This window comes from Clupea harengus, unplaced genomic scaffold (genome assembly GCF_900700415.2).
Source record: "Clupea harengus unplaced genomic scaffold, Ch_v2.0.2, whole genome shotgun sequence".
Classification (NCBI taxonomy): Eukaryota; Metazoa; Chordata; class Actinopteri; order Clupeiformes; family Clupeidae; genus Clupea; species Clupea harengus.
The window spans coordinates 2,276-10,436 of NW_024880341.1; the positions used below are offsets into that span (position 1 = coordinate 2,276).

The 8,161-nt window shown below is 42.2% G+C and overlaps 2 protein-coding genes across 2 annotated transcripts; both read right to left on the bottom strand.

Moving 5' to 3' along the window:
* Positions 1 to 381: 381 nt before the first annotated feature.
* On the bottom strand, positions 382 to 3,142 carry commd2 (COMM domain containing 2). Its single transcript, XM_042706653.1, has 5 exons — positions 2,910 to 3,142; positions 2,519 to 2,596; positions 2,290 to 2,372; positions 1,955 to 2,128; positions 382 to 1,359 (listed from the first exon to the last, which is right to left on the bottom strand). The coding sequence occupies exons 1-5, from the start codon at positions 2,974 to 2,976 to the stop codon at positions 1,162 to 1,164; spliced, it is 600 nt and encodes a 199-aa protein (XP_042562587.1). The 5' UTR covers positions 2,977 to 3,142; the 3' UTR covers positions 382 to 1,161.
* Positions 3,143 to 3,720: 578 nt separating this feature from the next.
* Positions 3,721 to 8,110, bottom strand: LOC122131933 (protein ANKUB1-like). The gene is made up of 6 exons (XM_042706652.1): positions 7,920 to 8,110; positions 7,388 to 7,531; positions 6,167 to 6,383; positions 5,709 to 5,823; positions 4,456 to 5,403; positions 3,721 to 4,114 (listed from the first exon to the last, which is right to left on the bottom strand). Exons 1-6 carry the CDS (start codon positions 8,094 to 8,096, stop codon positions 4,033 to 4,035), a joined length of 1,683 nt encoding a protein of 560 aa, XP_042562586.1. The 5' UTR covers positions 8,097 to 8,110; the 3' UTR covers positions 3,721 to 4,032.
* Positions 8,111 to 8,161: the final 51 nt, after the last annotated feature.

The following is an 8,161-nucleotide window of genomic DNA, read 5'->3' on the forward strand; positions in this document are numbered from 1 at the left end:
GCTTTCAGTTGACGCAGGGAGCGAAAGTGGTTTTGCGATAAAAGTGTGAAGCGATGAAAACTAAACTGAATGGCCACAGATAAGTCAGCGTTTTCACTCACGGCAGAGGGCCAGTCGGGGCAGTGAGGTTTAATTATTAGCCTAGCAGAAAGAACTCTTTTTTTTTTTTTTCTCAGGTTAGGTCATAGAATGCTCAATGACTTTTGGATATCAGTGCAAAAAACAATCATACCACTACACACAGCAGCCAACCCAAACAATGGAATCAAATTAATTACTTTAGCTTTAATTAATTACTTGAATTACTTTAGAGCCTACTGTTTATCACCACAGCAAATAAACAACACAGAAAATGTACGAAAAACACGTAGCACAAATACACTCTGGCATTTATCTTTATTCATGAACTGAATAATTCCATGAAGTACAATCCATGATCTTCCCATATCTTTTAACAACATTTCTCATTCCAAATGCCTTGAATTCAGACATGCACCATGTAAACGGACAAACACCATTACATTGTTCAGCCTCTTACCCCCTGACCGGCTGATAATACACAGACTCGAGTTATCACACAGTGCAATACCTAACTCCTCCACAAGCCTCCCACACAATTCCTGCTACACTGGTCCTGAATATGACTGCACTTGGAAATCAGATCCCAACAAAAAAGGAGTGAACACTATTGGTAAATTAATGACTTAAAAACTTAACATATGACTCATATTCCTGTAAGGCATCTTACATAAGACGTCTGCAATACAACCCCATGAATGATCACACAGAAGCCAAGCTCTTGATTTCCAAAATGCAAGCAAGCAAAATGACCCAAAGCTGTGCACCATATTGGACTAATGCCCTTCTAAACATAAGACCACTTTAAAATGTCTAAAGCATTGATTGAGCCTATGACTTTGCATGCTCTACAAAGATGATCAGCATAATGTGTAAAAAAAAAAAAAAAAGAGAAAGGACAACAAAATAGAAAAAAAATCTCTTTAAAACACTGTTCTACAATGTAGTCCAATGGTGTTAATGCAAGTGCCTCTTGGAAGCTGCCAATCTCCCCTGCCTCTCCCGTCCTGACATGGGGGATGGGGGATCATCCACCGCCCCCTTGTGGCCAGGCCCGGCAGGAGCATTGTCCAGTAACGTGGTCTATTTGATGTTACGCATGATACGGCGGCAGTGGTTGGTCTTTGCCTCTGCAAGCGCTCGCTCCAGCTCAGTTATGAGATGCAGAAGTGTGGCTGGGTCCGTCTGAAGCACGCGTGCGCTCTGTGTCCCACTGTCGTCCAGGTGCAGCTTTAGAGTCACTGTGGGCTTCACCTGCTGTCGCAGCGTTCGACTGGCCAGCTGGAACACACAAGCAGATGGGTACGTGAGCAGCAACACACACACCAACAATCATGTGCCTAAAGTAACATAGGAGTTTCCCAACATCACTCATGGTCATGGAAGTCTGAAGCCACTGTAAGGATGACCCCGGGCTAAAGTGCCCTTGAGCATGGCACCTACCCCCAAGAGCGCCCCTTGCCCTGCTGCCCTGGGTGTGTGTGTGTGCTCACTGCTCCTAGCATGTGTGTGCTCATTGTTCACTGCTCCCCATGTGTGTTCACTGCAGATGTCAAATTCCTGTGTGTGTATAAAAGCTAAAAGTCATGATGTATAAAATATGTGTAAACACATATGTGTATAAAAACTAAAAGTGATTCTAAATTGCAGTATCATCAAAAAGGTGCTAGTCTTCCGGTTCACAGGTTGTAGCAATGTTGAACACAAAAAGAGCATAAATGGAAAGGCAGGTAAAGACATCCTATTCCTGAATGTATTTTCTCTCATTTCTTTTCATTGCAATTTTCGGAAAAGCCCTGTGAATTTTTGCACTTTTATTGTCATCCAAGTTTGTATCTTCATTGATCTGCAGTCAGCAAAACCAGCTCAGTAGTACCTGCACATCCAGGCGCCATTCAAGATTGTGATAGTGGGGAAGAGTTGGTGCAAGTTGAGTCAGAATGTGTCTGATTTCCTTCCTGTTGTCCAGATATAGCTGTAGTAGAAGCGCATTTAGTTCCTCAGGAAAGCCCAGCACCAACACTGAATCCTGAAAATCCAATTCGGAAATCTGCAGAGCAGTTACATTGTAGTTATGAGTTTGACACAAGGCAGGAATTTACAGAGGTAAATTAAGTTTTACTTGATCGATTCTACACTGACGATCATCATATGAACTTTTTGGCCTTCTCTGTACTGTTGTTGTCATCAGTATTGTTGTAGAACATTTACCTTCAGTTTGGAACTTTCAGTTAGAAGGTACATTAATCCCTCCACTCCATGTTGAACTGTTTCTGCGGACACATTCAGTTTCCCTGTGACAGAGTAAAAGAATATACTTAAGATGTATGTAATATCGTAACTATCATATTACTTTAGGGTATGGTGAAAAGTAACGCATCATGAAATTTATCATAATGAAAAAAGTCAGTAATGGTGTCAAGTGCATGGTGGTGCTTACTTGCTGCGCCTTCATATATTTTTGGATTTGATCCTTTTCTGAGGAACTCAACAGCTATTCGTCCAAATTCACCCACAACTGAGAACATAATGTTAAAAACAAAAGTGTCATTCGAGGACAACCAGCGATTCAGAATCAACAGTAACGTTGACGACGTAGGGCAGACATCCACCTCTGCAGACCCTATGCTACGACTAGCATTATGGCTAAATCCAAAACCTTCCACCGCCAATACATGAAAACACAATACATATGGCAACACTATCTACTAAACCGTATTTCGTCCAGACTGGCTTTAGATATAATGTAACGCATATTATCACAGCTAGGCTAAGACAATAAGGTAATGTTAGCCAACTCTAAACAAAAATCATTCATAAGCCAAGTTTACCTGATGAGTCTACCTCATGTAGAAATCCTAAATGCTCTTTATGTTCTTCAGATAATACCAGCAACATTATCGCTCGTTAATGTATAACTGTAAATACTGATATATAAACGTACGTTTAAATTAATGTAAGTAATTATAAAAATAGACCTCAAACTTCTTGCTAGCTGCAAGTGTCACATGATCAGACCTTTTCTTCCTAAAGCAGTCCGATGGAAACCAAGAACCACAGGAAAGTAGTTCCACGTGACGTTGTTTTAGTGTTACCTCTCTAGTGCCATCTAGTGTCAAATTAACACAGGGTTAAGGGGCTATTGTAATCTCACCTACATGATGTTATGAGGAATTTCCTGTCTCTGGCATTCATCATTAAAGGCCTCCCACCGTCAACAAGTGCATAAATGTTTTAATATTAGTTTCCAAATGCTTGTGTTTACACAGTGATAACACCTTAGCATAGCAACATTCCTGACGTCTGATGTCTGGAGGCCCCAGATTACTGAACAGACACCAGTCTCATTAAGATGGTCGGTACAATAAAATGAACTGTCCTGAATGATTGTATGTAGGCCTATTTTGTTGTATGCTTTTCTGTGCAGATGCTTACACCTCACATTTTTCATTTGTGCTGTGCATACACTTATTTATTAGGCTACATAATGTACATTTGCCATAATTGGAGCTACAATAAAACATAAAACATTTATAACAGATCAGTGGTAACATCACATTTCATTGATACACCACAACATTTCTGCTCAATGCAAGTCTTCAAAACAATGGCACTGTGCATCATGGTCTCATACCTTGGAGTTTACAGAGGCCTACATTCAGTGTAAATTATTATCTTAATCAGAGCATGTCTTTGGCACTTTTTTATTGGTTTAATTAGTTGCAATACTGACACATTATTTCTTAGGACAACCAAAAATAGGTTGTTCCTGAACAGAGCACATAACACTGTCAAATTGGAGGAAAAAGGCAAATAGATGTGTTCTCAATACACCTGTATATCTTGTACTATGGCATGGCATGGCATTAGCTTCAAACTTGATGAATCATCATGGTCCATCGTGTCATCAGGAGCATTTAGAATGTGGAGCACTCTGCATGTCTGTCGTTGATGTTACACAGCTTTCTGTACGCTTCTCCTTGCAAGGCTACGAGCCACACTCAACTGCTGAAGCCAGGGCTTCTCTGTAAAGGCACTGCAGTACAACAAAAGCTTCTCAGGTAAAATAGATGAAACAGATTAGATGTACACTTTATATTGAATATATATAATATACAGTTAGCATGACGTTATGATCCATCGACTGATTTTTGTATGGGCTACTATTATATTTTGTATTAATTAGATTGTGTTTATTTGTACAGTATTAGGATGTGTTATATGCATATAAATGTATATTTTAGGGGACAAGATGCTTGTTATGAAAGGGGGGGGGGGGGGGCAGGTCCACAACAATACTCTACTCAATGCCCTGCTATAGGTAAAACATCTGGACTTCCTCATTAGGCACTGACTGCTGTGTCATATGGAACTCACCTGGCAAGGGCTAAACAATAAATAGCATTTTCCCTTGGAGTGCGCCCACAGTGTTGAGAAAAGGACTCCAGTGGTGCCGACAGGATTTGAGACGAGTCAGGGGAAATGTAAACGAACAGCGGCCGGGGGTTGGAGTCTCTGGAAACAGGGGGCAGTGGCACTCTGCTCTTCCATGTGTCCCCGCTCTGATTGCTATTTGTGGTGACCGGGATTTCCTTCGACCCTTTTCTTGTGGCTCCTTTCTTCCTGACGCGCTTCTTCTCTCCTCTGTTCTTCACGGAAGGAGGATGCAGCTGTGGCAGCTGCACCGATGCATTCTGGGATGTCGAGCTGGTGGGAGGATGAGGTGGACAGGAAGGGAAGTTGTCTGTTGTGAGAGCTGGAAGCACGCAGGATGTTGCTGGGTCCCATGACCTTGTGGAGTTGCCCCTGCTGACATTAAAGGACATCTTTGGGAGGGTAAAACCATCCACGAGAACTGTGTCCCCCACCCTGGTTCTATATGGGCATCCATGACCTACGTTGAAACGAATAACCTTTCTTTGGACCCTCCGTATCCAACCTTTAATTTGAATGTAAACCTTCATAGAAATAACAAAGGCAGGAAAAGATACTAGTGACCACAACTTGGTAACCAGATGAGCTACACACTCCCTATTTCTATATTTTAGGGCTATCTGTACAGGATCTCGACCGAGAGCATCCCGACAGCTCAGCGTTAGGACACTGCTCCTGACAAAAAACTTCAGTATGAGAAGCTGGCCAGTCTCTGCAGCAACATGCATTGGGCTCTTGGTGATTTCCCGGTGGTCAGTTTCATGACACCACTCTCTGTAGGGGTGAACCCCCACTGCTTCATCTGCCTGTTCCCCTCTCTCGATCAGCCAGCTGGCCAACTCCAGATGGCCTTGAAAGGCAGCAATGTATAGAGCCACCCGCTGTTGAAATCTGCAAGAAGTGGAGGGAGAGAATGACAGTCAGGCCAAACACCCTACTCTGTCTATCCCACTAAACTGTACACATCTACAATATATTCAAGACTGCTATGCTTGTATTTACATAACTGAATGACAGGTCACTCAAAGTTTTGGGGCATTGCTATAGTAAACCACAGCTATATATTGGGATTTGGGACACTGATCCGTTCCGAAAAGTCAGCTTAACTTATTATAATTTAAACATTACTGTGTGGTTGTGTGTGTCTGTAACTAGATGTCCTGTTATACTCCACAGACCTGAGTGTTGGTGCACACCTGAAAACTGATCTCGCCACTGAAAGGTACTGCTGCACTGTCTGTTTGTGTCCTCGAAAGCAGGCTCTGAGAAACTCTCCCCAGCCGTCCCAAGTCTCTAAACGTAGAGTGGACCCTTATGGAGACAGAGAAGAGGCCAGGTGTGTTCAGATCACTGACAAGACCCTCAGAGTAGCACGTATACAGCCAAAGATAGATAGCTCTCTTAAGGTGTCATGTACAGTAGTTTCTGTTAGACCTATCATAATCATGGAGTTCTAATGCCGTGATCATGATTTATGATTGTGCTTGTTTACATTCCTTTTAATTCTGTGCATCTGGATACAGTTACAGCAGACAGAACAGCAGGATTCAGAAATTGCCTAGGAGTACTATGCATTCAGAATGACATCATTGTTGCATTGGAAATGTAGGGAAATGACATCATCTCTGTGACTTTTGACAAGTAAAGGCCTCACCCACTTCCGTGACATAATCTTCCAGCTTGTTACAGTCGTACAGCTTAGTGCCACTTTGGGTGGTCAGTCTGAAGGCACTGACTGGCAGACCACACCGCAGAGACACCAGAGACCTCAGTTTGGACACGGGGGAGCTCAGGTAAATCACTGTTCCCATGAGAGACAGCGTCTCCTTCGTCACGGAATTAAACACGTGCACAATGGCCTTGTTCTCTTCCTAAAGTGTGAGCATTGACACAAGACACAAGACCACATTGTTGAACTCTTTCGCCACCATCTGGATAGTCCTAGTAGTACAGGTTGTACTGAGTATTCCTTGTAATACAAGTCTCTTAGAGGTATTACACTTTGGCCTACAGTATATCTTCAGACCACAGGTGGGGAAGAGATGTTTTTTTTAAAAAGAAATTTTTTTTACATAACTGGTTAAAGATCACCAAACATTTAGAATAATTGAGAATAAAAAGGGACTATTAATTGCACATTGCATGTTGAATACCAGACTGATGTGTGGGTGTTTAACAGAACAAGCTTATATATCAAATTGAGTAGTGGTGTAATGACCGACAAACATTTGCTGTCAGTAAGAAGTTCATGTTACAGTCAATGCCATTCAACATTAGGATCCACAAATGTGACCATACAGCTATTCATGGGCCACATTCCAGTGCCAGCCCCTGACAACCTACGTCTGCTTGCAGACAGTTAAATAAAATCCTTACTGGGGGTCATAAAAACACAAAGACCATCAGTGTGGCTCTGCTTGTGACACGCATATGGACCCACGGTGTCTGTTGGGGTGGGATAAATCTACAATGTACCCAGTCTCTGGATAGTCTCCCACCATTGTAAAGTCGTTTTTTTTTGTTAAAAAAATGGCAGGTACAAGTCTCCTCAGAAAAAGTGCAGATTGTTTGAATAAATTGATGAAATCCATTTGTGTTCCACCCACAACTCAAACCAGAAGCATATGCAGAAGAGCAGGGGTTTGAAAACTTTCTAGAGACACTGTAGCATGTGATTAAGTAATAAACTGGGAAATACTGAGTTGAGTTGAAATGCTTCTGACAATAGAAATGTATTCATTTTTACAGTAATTAATTATAACATAGAAAAGTCTACCTAATGACATTATGACCATTTACTAACTAATAAATAAAACAAATTTCTATATTATATGTTCTCCATAAACACATACAAATATGCAGAGAGTGGGTTCACCTTAAGCTCACAGCGTAGCGTGCTGCCTGAGGAGATCCCCACATCAGCCAGAGACCAGCTGTTCTGGAGGATGGCGCCACTGTAACTCAGCTCCAGGAAGTATCGGGACTGCTGACTGTCCAAATGTGGCATGCAGAAGTAGTCCTGTTTGAAAGAATGTGACTATGATGAGGAGAAAGACCTTACTGTACTGTACTGCACTGCAATGGGCTGGATAATGCTAAGCATCCCTCTGGTGTTGGTCACTCCTTATTGTCTTTGAGATGTGACATCTTGACGAGAGCTAGAGGTTAAATCTTGTCGTCGAAGAAGCAACCAAAACGCTAAGAGTAAGGTCAAAGCCCCGGTCAATTTCATTACATTAAAGAATGACAAGAAGCATTTCAAGAAAATATGATGATAGAAAATTCTGTGTCCTTCAGCTCCATCAATCAACGTATCCCCTAAAGTGGGTTGAAACTAAGAATGTGCACAGTAAGATCAGTAACAACAGACAGATATCGGTATATAATACAGATAATGTTTACATTACCTTGACCATCTGCTTTACGGTACTGACAGTCCCGTCGTGAGATATGTGAAAGGGCTCACAGGATCCTTCAAAGGTGATGAAGATGGACATGGTAGGACAGAGCCGATCCCTCTCTCTGCTACCCTGCACTGAGTTCCAGTGAGGATGGGGCTTCCAGCCTCCAGAGCAGCCCCCCATGGGGTTATCTCAAGGGTCCAAGTGAAGTGAGTGTGTGCTCAGGTGATCAAGACAGAGTGGAGTTA

Bases quoted from the DNA above. Each gene is read 5' to 3' on its own strand.
- commd2 (XM_042706653.1), bottom strand. From the start codon at position 2,976: ATGTTGCTGGTATTATCTGAAGAACATAAAGAGCATTTAGGATTTCTA. The intron at 2,373-2,518 runs GTAAGCACCACC...ACTCTGTCACAG, and splicing joins AATATATGAAGGCGCAGCAA to GGAAACTGAATGTGTCCGCA. The intron at 1,360-1,954 runs GTACTACTGAGC...TGTGTGTTCCAG, and splicing joins AATGGCGCCTGGATGTGCAG to CTGGCCAGTCGAACGCTGCG.
- LOC122131933 (XM_042706652.1), bottom strand. From the start codon at position 8,096: ATGGGGGGCTGCTCTGGAGGCTGGAAGCCCCATCCTCACTGGAACTCA. The intron at 5,824-6,166 runs GTGAGGCCTTTA...TGTCTCCATAAG, and splicing joins AGATTATGTCACGGAAGTGG to GGTCCACTCTACGTTTAGAG. The intron at 4,115-4,455 runs GTGAGTTCCATA...GTTGTACTGCAG, and splicing joins TATTGTTTAGCCCTTGCCAG to TGCCTTTACAGAGAAGCCCT.